Source organism: Lepisma saccharinum, chromosome 10 (genome assembly GCF_977018435.1).
Source record: "Lepisma saccharinum chromosome 10, izLepSacc3.1, whole genome shotgun sequence".
Classification (NCBI taxonomy): Eukaryota; Metazoa; Arthropoda; class Insecta; order Zygentoma; family Lepismatidae; genus Lepisma; species Lepisma saccharinum.
The window spans coordinates 35,668,318-35,686,408 of NC_139238.1; the positions used below are offsets into that span (position 1 = coordinate 35,668,318).

At 37.9% G+C, this 18,091-nt stretch overlaps 1 protein-coding gene across 1 annotated transcript in view; it reads right to left on the bottom strand.

The window, feature by feature from the left end:
* LOC145994066 (ATP-binding cassette sub-family C member 4-like) overlaps window positions 1-18,091 on the bottom strand; it is a 139,753-nt gene that overhangs the window by 77,727 nt on the left and 43,935 nt on the right. The window contains exons 8-9 of the mRNA XM_083130151.1: window positions 9,544-9,682; window positions 36-146 (exon numbers count right to left, since the gene is read on the bottom strand). Of these exons, the coding sequence (XP_082986277.1) occupies window positions 36-146; window positions 9,544-9,682 (250 nt within the window). The remainder of the gene's footprint in view (window positions 1-35; window positions 147-9,543; window positions 9,683-18,091) is intronic.

An 18,091-nucleotide genomic window follows, 5' to 3' on the forward strand; every position in this document is an offset into this window, starting at 1 on the left:
TACCATAAGATGAAATATCTCCACTATAGACCTACCTGTATACGTTTAACAGAAACAATTCCTTCAGACATTTGAACCACAGCACCTGACAGCATCACACCCACGATTGTTCTCAAGATATCAAGGTATCCTCCAACAAGAAAAACCTGAAATAAATGGCAACATAAGAAACTAAAACAAACAAGTAATCAAAATTCATAAACATCATAAGAAACATGTCATTGAACTCTGAACCACTGTCTTGTCATCATGGATGGAAATCAGTCAAAGGGTAAAAATTACTGACTTCAAGAATCAAAATACCAAAAAAATACACACTAACAACCAATTTCATTACAGCCTAATGATAAATTAGCATATTAAAAATTATGCTGGTATTTATTTAAAAAAATTGTTATCTGAAATTCAACATTCGTATAGCCAGACGTAAGCAAATTTTTAATTGAACATGAAACTAGTATGTTTTTGAAGATAAGACAATGCTTTCATTATTGTATTTTATTTTTATTTTGTACTAACAAAAATTAAGATTAATGACTTGATGAACAACATGATAGGAAACAGACAAGGGAACATGGCACTCAAACTGTAATTTTTATTAAAGTTTTTCAGCCATTGGCCAGGAAGTGAATGCTCAAGAAACACTTTAGTAACTGGGTTATTTTGTTGGTTAAAATAACAGATATTGCTGGGTTAGGAAAAAAATGATAAAATAATGTCTGCTCTTTATTTAAACTGAAAAAAATTATCATCCCATCGAAAATCCATTATGAATCAACCCTCAAATAATGCTAGAACAATGCCAAAAACTGCTAAATTCAGACCATGATGAGAAAACTGACTTTTATTGACCATTTTTCACCTCATTTATTTGTAATTTATATATACTGGGTTTATTCATGTATATTAGGAATCAGGTAGATTAATTAGTATCTTGCCTGGGTTCTTCTGCAATTGCCCCGACAGCTTTTCTTTAACAAAACACGTCATCATAACATGGTTTAACCTTTACTGGCCCGATGATACCATATTATATCATCAAAAGTAAGGTTGTACTGACCCGATGATACCATATGGTATCATGGTGCTAATTACAAAATGGATGTGCTTTTTGGACCTTCATAAGATAAGATAAGATAAGATAAGATTTATTTCCACCCACTTGATCATATCAGTACAAATAGCACTCTGATATGGGATAGGTCAATTACATGTATGATTTTGAGTACAAAGGAATTAACACATACTTATGCATATTAAAAAGTATAAAAGAGTATAGAATAACTTAAAAATAGAAGAAAAATCAAAGGTTATGGCTATTAGTGAACATAAAAATAGAAGAAAAATCAAAGGATATATCTATTAATGAAAAATATGATCCAAGTACTCCTCTGTGCTATAAAGCAAATACTTCATAAGCAAGGTGGAAACTCTAACACAGGTCTGGAGCTAGCCTGGGAAATTCACATTGATGACCCCTCTCCCCACCCCCTCGGTCCATGCCACATTTCCGAACCGAGTTTCACATTTTGGCTCATTATTCAACTTGTATGGCACCCAGGAACATGAAACATGTTTCATTCTCTTGAAAAACGTCCATTTTTTAAAAAGAATACCAAGGTTTGCACCTTCTCTCCAAAATAGTGGGGGAAAATGGGGCAAACTACAGATTTTTATGTTTTTTCCCATTGAAATTCGAGGGTCGTGCCCCCCAAACTCCCTTCCTCGGTTCGGCGTTCTGAATTGTACACGGTTGCATGCTCTGATGTCTTAGCTGCAAAACGCAGTAGATTGCTCCCATAATGCCCAAGTTATAACAATTTTCTGTGCAATATGCAAATTACCTATTTTTCGTAAAAAACAGTGTTTCACATTTTGGCTTATTATTCAACTTGTATGGCACCCAGGAACATGAAACATGTTTCATTCTCTTTGGAAACGTCCATTATTTGAAAAGAATACTAAAGTTCGCACCGTCTCCAAAATAGCAGGAGAAGAGGGGGCAAACTCCAGATTTTTGTTCTTTTCATTGAAAATCGGGAGTTGCGTCCCCCCAAGCACCCTTCCTCAGTCTGGCATTCTGAATTGTACACGGTTGCATGCGCTGATGTTTTAGCTGAAAAACAAGAGTTATCCCAAGTAGATTGCTCCCATACTGCCCGAGTTATAACAATTTTCCTCCAAAGAGTGTTTGAATTTAAAATTCCCGCCGAGAAGCCTGGGCCAGAACGGGGTTACTTTCGTAAACCTGCTCGGCCATCTAAAGTTTAAGAATTCTTTTAAATAGTTGTGAGGGTCTGACATTATAAGAACGACAACAAACACCCACACATTCACAAGGAGCTAAGTGTTAGTGAAACATGAATTCCATAAAAGTACTTGCGTTATTTAGCTTTGCTCTAACACACTTGAATATCACAATGATGAGGATGAGTGATGATTAGATGAAACTGTAAAAGAGACACTGGCAAATAGCACTCATGCCAAGGCTGGAATTTTATTCTGGGAACTTTGGCGGCAAGTCTGAAAGTCGACCACCAGAATGCCTACCAAAATAACAAATCAAAAATTCTTGACTTTTTCTCGATTTTCTTAAACATTATTCATACGGCTCCCTATGTACTATAGTTTGAAATTAGCAATTAAGAAAATAAATATTTATTTAATGCAAACCTCTACCAAAAGGCCAGTTGAGGTGAAAACTGAAGCTGTATTTAACAAGAGAATTAGACTTGCTTTATGTATTAATGCATCCTGGACTGCATTTGACAGACTAGTGAGACTCTGGCATCTGGACTCTCAGCCAGTATAATCTTCTGTTGTCATTCCTCTATATACGAGGGCAAATCGAAAAGTCCTTGTGCTTATTTTTTTTCTACCTTGTTATAAGTGTTATTACAAAAGCGAGATACAAGGGTTGGATAAAAAGTAATGGCAACACTGCTGTCCCGTGAAAGGGGTGAGTCACAGTGCCACAAGCGTTTCGTGGCTGATAAAGGAATGTCAGACGAGGAAGTATAGTGAGTGGGAGCGATTGTATGTTATTCAGTCAAAAACAGCAGTGCTCTGAAGCAGAGGACGAGAGTGCAAGCACCCTAACAATATGTTTAGGCAAGAAGAACAACGTCTCTCAGGCAGACGGTCAACGCAGCCTACTTCTGCACCTTCTTGCAACACCACCTTCGTCTCGCATTAAGAAGGAAGCGACGGCATGGTGTCCCATCATCCTGCTTGACAATGCAAGGAGTCACACTGTGAACAATGTGACGGCGCTCCTGCATAACTGGTAGTGGGAGGTACTGGAACATCCGCCGTATTCACCGGTATACCGGTATGAGACCGTGTGATTACGACCGTTTTGTCAAAATGAAGGAACCACTGGGCGGGAAGCACTACGACATGCGCGAAGCCATCATACGTGCTATAGGGCGGTCACTGCGGGACATCGACAGAGATGGATGCGCTGACGGTGTACGACGCCTTCCATATGTGTGACAGAAGGTCGTAGAGATGAGGGGCGATTACTTTGAAGGAATGTAACACGTGCTCCTCTGCCAATACAGTCAAGTACCAATTATACAAGTGTTGCCATTACTTTTTATCCAACCCTTGTATATGAGTGATGCAGTAGGCTTTACTTGGAATGGCTCTATTGTAACTTCCGATTTCTTCCACGGCACGACACTGTTATCAGTTGGCAAAGATGGCTGGAGTGCTCAGGAAGTCCACGCCATATGAGCAGCAAAGTGTTATTCGCTTCTTATGGTGCAAAAGACAAACAGCCACAGATATCCACAGGGAAATGGAGCCAGTGTATGGGGACAAGTGTTTATCAGTGTGAAGTGTGCAGTGGTGGTGCAAGGAGTTTGAAAATGCCCTTGTGGACATTATCAAGAAGTTTAGGAACCCACCGACATGACACCTTGCGGTATCCCAACGAATCGTGAACAATGTCATAAACACTACCATAGGAAATGCCAAGTTCATTGGCAATGTCCTTCAGATGAACATGTTGATCGGCTTTCACCATTTCATCAACACAAGGTAATGTTGTCTGGTGTCAGCGAGGAATGAGGTTGGCTCGATCGCTCATTGTCCTCCACATTTTTCCCGTCCATTTTCAAACTCCTTGCACCACCACTGCACACTTTGCACAGATAAACACTTGTCCCCATACACTGGCTCCATTTCCCTGTGGATATCTGTGGCTGTTTGTCCTTTGCCTCATAAAAAATGAATAACACTTCGCTGCTCATATGGCGTGGACTTCCTGAGCACTCCGGCCATATATGCCAACTGATAACAGTGCCGTGCCGTGGAAGAAATCGGAAGTTACAATAGGGTCGTTCCAAGGTAATCCTACTGCATCGCTCGTATATCTCGCATTTGTAATAACATGTATAACAAGCTAGAAAAAAATTAGGCGCAAAGAATTTTTCGATTTGCCCTCGTATTTGTGATTGTCCCTTCATCCATCTTATCTTACCACCATTCGTCCTCATCTTCGAGATTAGCCAAATGGGCAGAAAAGTGAAGTAAAATGAACTAAGTCAGTCAGTCAGTCAGTCAGTCATTGTGATAGCAAAAGTTTTTGACCACAAGTATAATATTTTAACTTTTATTGACTTCTTGACCTCCTTGTCGTTTTCTTGACTTTATCTTGACTTTCATGACTTGTAGACATCCTGACCACTTAATAGGCCCGGCCATCGAACCAGCACATTCCGTAAGTGAAATTGAACATATAAATGATGAGCTGGCAAGGATAGAACTCCCTCACCTGCATGGTACAAGATGAGAGGAATTATAGCCGTCTGTATAACTGTATATCACACTGCCATCTAGTGATATGTTCACGTACTATGGGTGTCATGTTCTCTGGGACATACAATCATATTGTAGTACCATTGTTTATATTTGAGAAAGACGATAGTTGCCATGACTTATGGCCCAAACCTCCAAGCTGCACGCTGATATGGTTTTTCTGAGCATATTTTTTCTATTTTATTGGGTTGATGCATAAGTTCGTAGAATTTGTGTTTGGTATGGCAATGGTATGCAGTGCTAGGAGTTTGTTTATCGTTTAATGTTTAATGTTCATCAATTGGAGTGCCATTGTTGTGCTTGTGAATACGGACTGAATTTTACAGATTTGAAGAAAGACAGTGTTATTTATGGGCTAAAGAACAATAAGTGTCCAGTGGGGGAAAAAAATCCGAAATATTCTTCTGTCTGGGTTTAACATAGGGGAAAAGCAGCGGAGGTGGCTTGAAACATTTGTCCCTTGTACGGGGAGAATGCCAACGGGGAAAGCAGGGCAAGAAAATGGTTTTGTCATTACAAAGAAGGCATTTTTGACTTAAGCATTTCTCCACGTTCAGGAAGACCATTGAGCTTTAATGAAGACACTTTAAATGCATTAATCCACAAGGATCCACATCAGTCGACTCGAGAATTAGCAAATGTGATGAACTGTGACTACTCAACCATTGTGCGACATTTAGCAAATATACAATATACATAAGTTAACATAGATAGAATACAAAATTACAGACATACGAAATAAGTAAAAATCAAATTCAACACTTGCTTAGAAACGCAACTAATTTTGTACTTTTGAGTGGAAATGATATATTTTTATAATGCTTTATGCAATTCTACAGTTATACAAAACTCTACACTGGCAATAGGCAGCGTGCGTTTCTTGATGACGAGGAAATCGATTACTTCCTCTATCCCTGCATTTGCACTGCCACTTCCACTGATATTTTTTTTCCAACATGACAGACGAGGAAGTGTCGTTATCACAGTGCTGGTTGTCGTGATTGCTAAATGCAACCATCGTGGCAGCAAACAATTGAAAGTTATGCACTCGTAAAAGGTTGACTATTCTGTATGGCAGAATTTCATCGTGGCCTCCTCGTTTGTTGGTAGACTTTTGTTCCCACAAGCAGGGACGTCGTTAGGGGGGGGGCACTGGCCCCCCGAAACGTTCATGTGGCCCCGGCAAACTGTTCTACATTTGCTGAAAATTTTACTTTCATGACAAATATTGCAAAATAGTTTTTCAGTATTTTTTTCTTTCAGTTAGAAACACTGTTCTTAATTTGAGTAGCACGAACCCAAACCCACATTTCTTTCTTGTTTTCCTGGTTCTAGCTATAGTGGATGTCAGTGTAGGAACCTAGAACTTCGTTGTTTCTCGGAATTTTGAGGGAGCTGTCTTTCCACCCCTAGCAGTCGCAGGTCAACAACAGGCAGGGTTAGGCATTGAGTGTTGCCGTTGCGTCCAAACAATGTTTTGAGCTTGAGTAGATTGAAGAACGACCGCTTGTGCAGCGGTAAACCACATAATATATGCAAACAGTTACAACTGGTCCCGAATCAGAGTGCAATACACGCTAAATAAGTATAATGGTGGCAGGATGCCTCATATCTCCTGGTAAGTAGTATTATTCGCACCAAATATCTATTCTACTATTGAAACAGTCTAAAACACGCAACGTGTTAAAGTAATTATCTTCACAAACTGTACGATTTCTCGAGTCGCATATTTTTCTCGATATCGTGAAGACCGATTTTGAGAATCCTCCTTAACAAACAATGCCTCCCCGATTGCGCAGTGATAGCGTTGTTGCCTTGTAATCGAGGAGTCCCGGGTTCGATACATGGGTGGAGGTACACAGTGGTCTGAATCTTACTTTAAACTGTAGGTCCAGTCCAGATTTGCCTTACTGTGCATAAAGGGGACTTAAAAAAGCAACAACTCAACTCCTTAACAAACTTTTCGAAGAATCGAAAATTTAAACAAGAACAAATAAATACATTTTTGTCAGTTTGAAGTAAATTATTATTATTATTGTTATTATTTTGGGTATTTTTTGTTCATATGAATCTGCCTCACACAGTAAGCTTATTTTGTTGAGTCAAGTACAATAACAAATCCTTGCAATAAGTCACTGGAAAGACATGTGAGGTTGCACATATATTTAAACATCTATAAATAAATAATAACCTGTGGTTCGACAGCCCTGGAAGGGCTTTGACCTATCTCCCAACTGCCAGTCTCCCTCCCACAATCCTACCTAGAGGTGTGGAGATCTTTGATCAGTAATGGGGTGACGTGGGGTCAGCACGTCGAACCCCCAACCGTTATAGGGGATATCCGTAAAGAATAATTATATTCTTGTGGTAAGGAGTTGTTGTCATTTAACAAACTTTATTGATTTATTCCATCAGCATTATTTAAAATGTAGTGCCATACTGAACTTACCAACTTAACAAAGGCACATTGATTGCTAAATGAGGCATTTTCCTTGTGTTGCAGAGCAGGTTCAGTTTTTGGAGTATTGCAATGTTTTACACAGTCCGTTCGAAGAATTTTGAGAATATTGATGTTTTGTCAAAGGGACCACCCCTGAATAAATATCTGTGGATGTTTTACAGGTTTCATTGTATTTAAGAAGGTAATTTTTCCGGTGCAACTTTCCTCCGTACAACATGTCTTTTGCCACTCAAGCTGAAGAGCCGATTTATAGGTGCAACGACCTTGGTAGAAAGAAACTTTAATTGGCACTATGTTGACAAAAGATGCAAGAAGTCCCGCAATCGACAGAACTCGAAGTGCTAGGATCCTACGGTGACATACACCTAGGTTGAACACAAACGTATGCATTGGTAGGAAATGCAGTGATTTTATGGGCCGTCCCTTTCTGGGAAGTCGGGGACCTTTTGAACACACTTTCCCTTCATGCACACCAGGGGGCCTAAGCCAGGTTACCCCTTCCCACAAAATCTTCTCTTCATCTGGCTCTGGTTATCGGCCGCGCCGAAACGCACTGCAGGTAGCTAGGACTTTCTGGGTTAATTACTTTATGGTTCAGCATGTATATAGGCTTTTCAAATTGCAAGAGACAAAATTCTACTGTTTGTCCCTCTTCTGGCGGGAGATGAATGACAAAGATGTCACGGTTCCTTCAGGTTCCCACACTCAACCCTTGTGCTCATAACCTGCAATGGAGGGAAAGTCCATAATAAGCCTTTGTAATGTACCGACTGTATATCCTTCTGCTTCTTTTTGACCTACTGTGTTGATTGGTCGACAATTGATGACTGTTAGCTAGATCGAAGAAGAGTTTGATCCGAGAAGTGGTTCCATCTCTGTAAACGTAAGATTCCGGTAGGATCACGGAGTGCTTGAGATCTCATTTTCATGCATTGCGAGTGAAATTTCGATTGATTTGGTTCATTTTACTTTGCTCTTCTGCCACATTTGGCTAATTGCGAAGATGGGGATGAGTGATGATATAATTAAATTGTAAATGGACACTCAAAAACACCCATGATCAGTCCGGAATTCGAACCCGGCACACCTGGCATTGTAACACGATGTGCTAACCACTCCGCCACAGGGGTAGGCGAAGTTAAATTTCGAGTGTGAAGATGCCAGCTAGTTTTTTTCTCGAAAAATTGAAGTAGGATCAACTGATCGACCAAATGTCCAACCCATTGACTTTCTAAATAGGTGTCCGACTACCACACAGGGGACCAGGTTTCAGGATACCACACGCTTTGAACGAAAACAACCAAATCAGCGAGTAGGCCAGGAAGACAGCATCTCAATCCATCAATCTTCAAGGAAGCTCCTTTGGGGACGAAAATGTTCTTCAAACTTGGCTTGACAATACTTTTAACCAAGAATCAGCTGATTTCTTAAGGGGTTGAATTGAAAAACTGCCCCAGCATTGGTAGACAGTCATAGACAATGAAGGAAAATATATTACTGATTAATTTAGGTCTTTTGTTCATCTCAAATTAATATCAAATAAAAATACTTTTGCCACAGTTAAAATAACGCTACGAACTTATGCATCAACCCAATATGATCATCTCTTTTTGTTAAAATCACTAAAAAGACACAAACAGCACGATAAAAAGTACTTTAGGAGTTCTTCCGAGCTTTCGATTCCTTCTCGGAATCATCATCAGGGCTGGTCGAGGGGCAACGGAAGGGATGCGGTTTAAGTTCCACTGGCGCTACTTGATGTGTCTGCTGGCGGCGAGTAGTGCCAGTGAAACTTCAACCGCGTCCCTTCCGTTCCCCATCAACCAGCCCTGATGATGATTCCGAGAAGGAATCGAAAGCTCGGAAGAACTCCTAAAGTATTTTTTATCGTGCTGTTTGTATGTTTTTACCAAATATGTTGCCAGCACGTGATGTAAGAAGTTTTATACTGTCATATGAGCATCTCTCTCGCCCCACTGTTAAACAGAACTCATCTTTCTGGGCTCCAAGCTGATATGCAATACATACTTATGAGCATACAACAATGCAAAGCATACAAAACATGCAGATGTGAGACTGTCCACAGAAAACAAAGAACTAAAAGCCTGCTTTTTAGCTATAAAACATCTATCCAGGAATATATGAGATGCATTCAGTACAGATCGTACATATGTGCACAAACATGTCTCACACATCAGGCAATTTTCGTACATAAAACCATCTCATATATTATAGAAGTTCAATATCTTTATGCATACCTTGCGTGCTGTGAGGGTATGTCCCATGAGAATATACGTAACTGCAGTTACATACAATGTTAAAGCAGTGTAGAACATTGTGATTGACCTCATAACTCCATGAATGAAAGCCATCTGCCTCACTGGTTTCACTTCATTTCTGAAAGTAGAAGAAAATGAAGCTATTCAGCCAAGCAAAATTCAGGTCAAATACAAGGGTCTGCATATGCTAAAATTTTGTTTATCCGAAAATCCATTTTATCTGTAATGATTTCTCAGACACTTTAAAAATACACAAAAGCTATTTATTTGTTGTTATAGTCAATATTTAATAGTGGACACAAGCAATTCCTATTGACATAGAAATTTTCATTTAATATGTATACTGTATTTCTACTAATAACATTATTCAGTTTATTGTACCAATATTAAAATTGTTCAGAAATTATTATGCATCACAACAGTAAACTACACTCGAACCACAGGAATAACAATCTCATAATTTACAGGGAGTTCGCTCGCTGGCCAAGCATAAGTGGTCAACTTTCAATCTCACCACCAAAGTTACTGTGTTCTTTGTGAGTGTCCCTTCATCAATCTCTTTTAATCAGCACTCATCCTCATCTTTGCAACTGGTCAAAGTGGCAGAACTGTGATGTCAAATAACAAAAATACAAAACAATATTCAGAGTTTGATTGATTTAGTTTATTTTACTTCGCGTTTTGTGCCTCTTGGCTAATTTGCGAAGATGCGGATGAGTGATGAAATGATGAAATTGATGAATGTACATTCACAAAAAAACAAGCCCAAGCGGGATTCGAACCTGGGACCCTTGGCGTCACAGCACAATTTGTGCTAACCACTCGGCCACAGGGTCAGGCAATATTCAGTGTTATTATAGCTTATGGTATCATATTCACTGCAATTTTTAATGAACAGTACATGTTAGATTATCCAGAATATCGTTAATTCAAAATGACTGCAGTCTGATCAAATTCAGATAAAAAAGTTTCCTTTTTTTTAATATTAACCACATGCTAGTTAGAACAATTATAATGCATTTCTTTTTTCTGTTATTCTCGATAGTTGTCTTTCAACAAGATTTTTTTTAAAATTCTGACTGGACCTATAGATTAAAGTGGGATCCAAACCATGATATGTCTCCACCAGATTTCGAACCCAGGACCCCTTGATTACAAGGCATTGCCATCAGGGAGACCCATTCTAACAAGAATGATCTGTTTGGGAGTAACATGTGTGGATTTCCTTGAAATATTTTCCACTGATATTATACATTTCAAGTTTACAAAGAACATTCATATTTAATTTCCAGGAAAGGTGTCCATGAACGTCAATTCTCCTCGATCAGTGAAGATAAAGAGGCCTGACAATTCCCACACTGCTTTGTCAGTGATTCCCAAACCATATGTGGTTTATACAAGGTTGGAAGTGAGTTTCTTGAAATAAGGTTGAAAAAGCTAGGCTAACAGAGTATGTTTTCCATACCTATACCTGTTTTACACTTTCAGAGCTAAGATCACATTGAACTTTTGGTCTATGACAGCAAGTGGTTTTCAAAAAATTGCTATAATATTCAAAATTTTTGAAAAATTGTCTGTGCAGAATTCCTTCTGGAGAATTTATGTGAAATTTCATGATATTTGCTTTTACTGTTATCTAAATATCTGAGATAGAAAATAAGCTTAGTGTGTCACAAAACAATCAAAAATATTATGCAACAGTGATATCAAATTAAAATTAATGCAAATGCTATACAGGGTGTCCCAAAAGGCTGCAATTATTATTCATTTTCCAGGTAGATTAATATGGCTCTGACTAAGGAGCCTAACGAGAAGTGACTGAGGATTTCAACCATATACGTGCTGGCAAGCAACCAGTCACCCAAGACTCTGTGAGCAAACTTGTGAAAAAGTTCGACAGGAAGCATGCATGACAATGAGCATGGAATTATGTCAAATGTGTGAAGCAGACGGGACATTCTATCAGCATCTTTATTGAATAAGTTTGTTCTTTAATTACACTTTATGCACAAAAAGGATAACTGATACTGAGCATATAGTTTAAAGTGGCATCCGAACCTCTATGTGCCTCCAATAGGCATTGAACCTGAGATCCATTGATTCAAAGGTGGCGATGTTAGCACTACACCATCAGAGAGGGGTTATGATTCTAGACTCTTGGGACACCCTGTAGAATGAATTCTAAACAGCTGTAATTTTTCAGAATTTGGAAAATCAGAGCAGTTTTTCAATGGAAGAAGAATTTTCAAAAATGACTTTGTAGCACATCAACATATCTTAAAACGATAGTAATTTGCCCCATAAGTGTGAAATCTTTGGTGTAATCAATTGATAGCTAATTTAATTTTTTTAAGTAGCAATTTTGACTTTGTTGTAGTTAACTTTGAATTTTAGGGCAGATGATAATAATAATTGTGAATCTTATTTTGTTGTTACGTCTTAATGTTGTTGTAATATTAAATATTTGACGCAGTGGCGTAACAAAATTGTAAAGTACGCGTCCGCAAGAAACAAATTTGGATCCCTTAAGTAGTCAGATTCTTTCAGGAAATTTATGTAATTACTTAGAATGGCTGGTTGTGGCTCCACTCAGCATTAATAATTATACAAATTGATGCTCTACCTCTGAATCTTCACACATTACAACATATCTTTCTTTGACATTTATGTATTCTAAAGAAGAAAATACAAATACTTACGTATCCCCTTCCCCGCCCCTCTTAACAGCTGGGTGGATAAAAATACTGATTTTTATTTATAATTTTTGATATTTTTTATTTAAGTCGATCTTTTTTTTGGCACCCTACACATACACATTTTTTTAGAAAGCATTTTTCTCTTAAACGGCCCTGTAAAATATTTGAGCAGTTTGATTAAAGCAAATAACAAATTACATGTAAATATGCATTTCTCTGTTTCTGGAACTGAACATAATGAACCTAATATGAAAATGTTTGTTGAGTGTGTTAATGAAACTATTATAATTTCAGTAACTTTTCTTACAATGAAAATAATAAATTCTGGATGTACTTTATAATTGTAACTTAAAATAATTTTTACAGTCTTTGTAGCCGAATTTTAGTGTTTTTAATGATAGTTAGCCAAATATCAGCTTCCATATTTCTTTACAGTTTAATGAAAATGACACTATTTATGGTTTAACATGATTAGTAATTTGTATATTATTCTATTTAAAAAATGTGCTATTTTTGCTTTTAAAAATTATTGAATTTTAAATTAAGGGAAATTTGAGTGTTTTTTTCAGATGACATATTACATTTACTTTCGTATGAGCTTCAGTACATATACGAGGTGTGGCTAGAAAAAAAAACGGATTGATATTGCTGTCGACAAACGGCAAGCGTGTCAAGCTCAAGCGGTGCATGAGTGTATGTGATATCCTGCCTATCGACTGTGTGATTGCCCAGGGTGTGCAGCAGTCAGTTCCACTGTAGCTTGTGGACGAAGTGAACTGTACATCTGTGCTCCGTCTGAAAAATGTTGTGTGAAAGTGGAACAGTGTATCAATGTGAAGTTTCTTATGAAACTCGGAAAATCCGCCACAGAAACTTATGGTTTGTTGAAGGAAGTGTACGGAGATGAGTGTTTATCACGCACAAAAGTGTTTGAGGGGTTTCAAAGGTTTAAAGAGGGATGAGAAGTGACCGCGGATGACTTGCAGCCTTGCACATCAAAAACGAGATCAAACATTGCAAATGTCGGTCAATTGATTCCAAGTGGGTACCCGAAGGTCAAACTGTCAACCAACATTATTTCATTACAGTGCTGACGACCCTTTGTGAGCGAGTAGGAAGATGACGACCTGATTTATGGAAAAGCAAGTAATGGATTCTTATTGAGGAAAATGCTCCTGCCTACACGGGATCATGGGATCCCAGTGTTAGAATATCCACCCTATTTGCCGGATCTTGCTTGTGCGACTTTTTTTTATTTCCAAAGGTCAAATTAGCACTGAAATGAACCAGATTTACGACCGTAGGATCTGTGAAAAGAAAAGCGACGGAGGTCATAAACATGGTTTCGGAAAATGATTTCCAGCACTGCTTCCAGCAATGGAAGATTCGTACGGAGCGGTGTATCGATAGTACAGGGGAGTACTTTGAAGGGGATAATAATCATATTGTACAAAATAACCAATAAAAGATTTTGTAGCAAAAGTCCAGTTTCTTTTTAATAATAATAATAATAATAATAATTCCTTTATTTAGCGGGCGAGGTTCAGCCGTAGGCTGCTCTGCCACCTAACCCTTGTCATGAGCTACATAAGAAAATATAAGTATATATAATATAATATGATAATATATGAGTACAGATGGAAAGCTTGATTACACTAAAGAGAAATTAAAAAATTCACATTACCTACAATTATGAATATTCTCATTTCAGTAATATTAGTCATAAGATAATATAAATGTGAAAGAACAAGAAAAGATTGAAAAGAAATACAAATGTGAAAAGAAAAAAAATATAAATGTGATTGATAACATAAGGTTGCATTTAAGTAAATAATAATAATAATAATAATAATTTGAAGATATTAATAAAATTCCAATAGTTACAGTTATACAATATGAGTGTTTTGTCGTTTGTAGAGTGCCAGTTCACTTCTAGTATGTGCTACTGTTCTGCTGCTGTTCCTGTAGAAGCATTTCTTTCAATTTAATTTTGAAACTCTTATTGAGTTTTATGGATTTAACATTTGTTGGTAGTGCATTCCATGCTTTCGGGGCAGATATAGAAAAGGATGAGGTATATAGCGTAGTCGAATGGTGAGGAATGTCAAGTTCGTTGTGACGACGTGTCCCGTGTCTGTGAATTGTGTTGCAATTACATAATTTTTCAAATAAGTACGCAGGTTTACGTTCAGTTTGCAGATCATGAATGAAAGATAGATAGTGCAGTAGCCTCCTGTTGGCCATTGTTAAAATATTATATCTGTTTCAGATGGGAAGGATGTGATCGCATTTATCCAGGCTAAAAGTATACCTGATGCATGCAATTTGTGTGATTTAAATTTTTCTACTGAGTTTTTTCGCAAGTTTGGACCCATACACAGTGTTACAATAATCAAATAGTGGAAAAATTAAAGATTGAACTAGTCTAAGTTTACATTCTGCAGGTAGTTGATCTTGGAAACGGTAGAGGTTTCTCAGAATAAAATATGCTTTTTTACATTGTGCATTGATGTGGTCCGTCCAGTCCAATGTATTGTTAACGATCAAGCCAAGATTTTTTGCTGAATTTATACATGGAATGGCTTCATTATTAATTTTAAGTTCAATTGGCTCAACAATAGAATTTTTTTGCAATTGTTTCGTTCCAATTAGCATATAAAGTTATTTTTCAGGGTTTATCTTAAGTCCGTTTGAAGTACACCATGTGTAAATATTATTTAAATCGGTGTTGAGTGAGGAAATACTACTTTCTAGCGCTATACGTCTAGTCGAAAAATACAGTTGTGTATCATCTGCATAGAAATGTGGTGTGAAAAATTTTATAACTTTATTTAAGTCTGCGGTGTAGAGAGTGAAAAGGAGAGACCCTAAAATTGATCCCTGAGGAACCCTGCTTATAAAACTACAGCTTCGGAGATCTGCGAGGGTGACTTTTGAAGGAATGTTCTCTCTTTTCTATTAAGTAAATAGGATTGAAACCACCTTACGGCTACAGAGTCAAATTTATAGTATTTGAGTTTAGATATTAACAAATCGTGTTGGACTGTGTTGAAAGCTTTACTAAAATCCAATAATACGAGAAGTGTAGAACAACGGTTGTCAATTTTGCAAAGAATATCATCTGTAACTTTTGTTAAAGCTGTTGCTGTGCCATGCCGTGCACGGAATCCAAACTGAACTGTAGGTAACAAGTTGTTCGCGTCAAAATAAAATATATGTGGTGAAAATACAATTTCTTCTAGTACTTTAGAGAGTACTGGCAATAGGCTTATGGGCATTAAGTCATCAAAAGAACTGATCTCTTTTTTTCTTTTGAAGAGGCAAGACTTGCGCTTCTTTCCATGTTTCTGGAAACACACCTTTAGACAAAGAATAATTGATTATATATCGTTATTGGAGTCAGTACATATGGTAGTGCAATCTTTAACATCTTAGTGTTTATGCCGTCTGCTCCAACACTGTTTGATTTAATGTTATGTATTGCTTTGTGCACATCAATTTCGGTTACTGTGTTAAAACAAAATAATTTATTTTCATCGGTAAAGCTACGGCTTTCAAAGTACTCAATTTGTTGTGTTTTTAGTTGAGTGGGAATACTAGATAGATTGCTAATTTGCCCAAAATGATTATTAAGAGCATCAAGCTCGTGTGCTGCGTTCACAAGTGAGGATAAGTTCGCATTGACATTTTTATTATCCAGCACGCCCCACTGTTTTAGTTCACGCCAAGTTTAGTTCTTATTTAATTGAATAGCGTCAAATTTAAAAGAGAAATATGACTTATTTTCCTGTCGGATAACGGTAGTCGTAAAATTTCGGAGTTCTTAGTAGTGGTTTCAATCGGCAACGTTGTTCGTACGTTTGAATTGCCTCAGAGCGTTGTCTCGAATACGCATTAATAACTTGACATTAGGAGTTATCCACGGAACGCACTTCCTCTTAACTCAGGCGGTTTTTATACATGCATGGCAATCAAATAAACGTACGATATTGGAGCTAAAAATGTCTACTTTTTCATCAACGGTATCAAGTGATTGCAGTGTTTCCCACTGAACGTTTGTTATGTCTTCGGCAAAATTGTCTATATCAAAAGAGGAGAAGCTTCTGTAATTCAAATATTTTCTCTCATTAGGGGGTTTCTCGTAAACTAAGTTGATGTATGGGACACAATGATCCGATTTACCGATAAGCACTGTGACGTCGGTTGCATTTATTCTGGTAACATCATCTATTACTAAAATATCTAACAGCGTTTCGCAAGTTTCAGTTATGCACGTTGGTTTTGTTACAACTTGTGTTAGCCCGAAGGAAGATATTATCGATTTTAGAAACCGCGTTATTGATATATGTGGTTGTAAAAAATCACAATTTAAATCACCGAGCAATAAGAATCTCGACGGACGGGTATATTACAGATATCACCTCCTCGAGTACCGACAGTTTAAAGTAAGCTACATTGGGTGGCCGATAAACAGCGCACATGCTAAGTTGCACATTTTGTAATATAATATGAAACTTAGCATTTCGACATCATCGGTGTTCACTCCGATCTCTATTTTCTGTATCTTTAACCCATATTTGTAATACACAAGAATTCCACCTCCCCTCTTGTTACTTCTGCTTTGTGTGATTACTTCGTAGGCCGGCAAGCTAAATGCAGACTGTGGTGTTGAATCGATTATTCAATCTTCCATGATTACACATACGTCTAAATCCAACTTACGTAGTACATAATTTAATTTGTCCAATTTCGGAAGCAATGACCTCACATTAGCGACTCCCGCGCGGAAGAAGGAGACATTTGGCAACATCTGCGCTGGCGATGGGTCAGTGTCATCTGGAGGGTTGAGTGACAAGAGGGGTGCCTTGTTTACAGTTTTGGAATTGCAAGGAATGCAGGTTGTCTTCATGCTATTCAGTGCTACCAACTATTGAGTGCAAAAAAAGATTGACAAGTTAGCAAAGACTTACCTCTGCCAAGAGCATACAGCAGATGCGACACCATACCAAACGTAGTTTTACGAATTTCTAGCATCACTGACACATAACACTTAACACTATGATCACCGATTTAAACCATTTCAAACACACGCTCATAATACATAAAGTAAGGAATAAAATGAGGATGGTCATCACGGATATACACTTTGATTATACACTTAAGTTTGTGGGGGGAAAAACAGTAATAATAATAATAATAATAATAATAATAATAATAATAATAATAAAAATATAGAATGATAAAAAATAAAAGAAATATTAAAAAGTATTTCAATGTTAACCGGTTACTAATGTTAAAGTGGCTACGGAGTCCGAGCAGTCTTATTTATGAGTCTAGTCTTTTGAGGGGTAAAGGCTCAGGGCCAATCGGGATAGTTCCTTCATTCTTGTAATAGCGAGTTTCCTGCCGGTAGCGGTGAGCACCACGATCTTGCCATCTTCGGTGTAGCACGCGCGGCGCCCAAACTTCTCTTTCGCCACCTGCAGCATCTCCTGTCACACTGGAGTCAGCGACTCTGTGATGTAGATTCGCGACCCCGCTTCTTTTAGCGGTTTCTTCGCTGACCACACTGAGTGCCTGGTTTTGTAGGTTGCGAATTTAACATTAATGCAGCGTTTTCCTTCCTGCATGGCCTCGGCGATGCAACGGTTTGGTTTTCCCATATGATGGCACCTCGCGATCTGGTCACTATTGATGTCGACATGCATCTTATTTTGGAATAAGTCCAGGACCTTCTCGTCCACGTTCTCCTGCACTTCGCGAATAAGGAGAGACTCACACCTTGAATATTGTTCCAAATCGTCCAGCCTATCTTCTTGAGATTCTATCCT